The following is an 850-nucleotide window of genomic DNA, read 5'->3' as shown; positions in this document are numbered from 1 at the left end:
TTTACTGTTAAATTTTCTAGAATTTTTTTAGTTTTTTCTTGTTCATGATTCTGAAGAAGAGACTGTAACCCTTTTAAGAGAAACTGAAATCTAATTTTTCCTTTGGTATCTTGTCTTTTGCAGTTTGTACTTTGGTCTTAACACCTTTAACCCTGTTAATTATTATTCTCAGGTTAGGTAAAGTAAGTCGAGTCTGGCCTAAATTATAAGCATTCTTATTATATTATAAGTCAGAGGACTCCTTTGTGGTTTGTTCTTATTCAGAGTCTTAAAACAGTATAAATCAAAGCCTTGGTTGTCAGTTTTTGTAATGGATTCAATTTCTTTAAATTTGTTGCATTTCTTTTTATAATAAACAAAATGTAAAGGCATGAGTTGTCTCTGTAAAGTTGCTTTGCAATGATTTGTATCGTAAAAAGCACTATACAAATAAACTTGAATTTAATTGAATTGTCTGTACCGTTTCTGTCATTATGTGGCAAACAATGAATTTGCATGTTAAATGTTAATGTATAAATATAAATTATAATTATAATATAATGACTTAGTTTCTCGTAATAATGAGAAACTTTCTCGTTATAATGACTTAGTTTCTCGTAATAATGAGAAACTTTCTCGTTATAATGACTTAGTTTCTCGTAATAATGAGAAACTTTCTCGTTATAATGACTTAGTTTCTCGTAATAATGACTTAGTTTCTCGTTATATTGAGAAACTTTCTTGTAATAATGACTTAGTTTCTCGTAATAATGACTTAGTTTCTCGTTATATTGAGAAACTTTCTCGTAATAATGACTTAGTTTCTCGTTATATTGAGAAACTTTCTCGTAATAATGACTTAGTTTCTCGT

The 850-nt window shown here is 28.0% G+C and overlaps 1 protein-coding gene across 1 annotated transcript in view; it reads left to right on the top strand.

Annotated features, from left to right (window-relative positions):
- LOC107574137 (zinc finger protein 420-like) overlaps window positions 1-850 on the top strand; it is a gene marked incomplete at its 5' end in the record, with an annotated part of 8011 nt that overhangs the window by 6043 nt on the left and 1118 nt on the right. The window contains one exon of the mRNA XM_016260604.1: window positions 124-172. Coding sequence (XP_016116090.1) covers window positions 124-172 — 49 coding nt within the window. The remainder of the gene's footprint in view (window positions 1-123; window positions 173-850) is intronic.

The sequence above is a fragment of the Sinocyclocheilus grahami genome, unplaced genomic scaffold, assembly GCF_001515645.1.
Source record: "Sinocyclocheilus grahami isolate Dianchi unplaced genomic scaffold, SAMN03320097.WGS_v1.1 scaffold2127.1, whole genome shotgun sequence".
Taxonomy (NCBI): Eukaryota; Metazoa; Chordata; class Actinopteri; order Cypriniformes; family Cyprinidae; genus Sinocyclocheilus; species Sinocyclocheilus grahami.
Note: the sequence above shows the minus strand (reverse complement) of the source record. Positions and strands in the feature narration are given on the sequence as shown.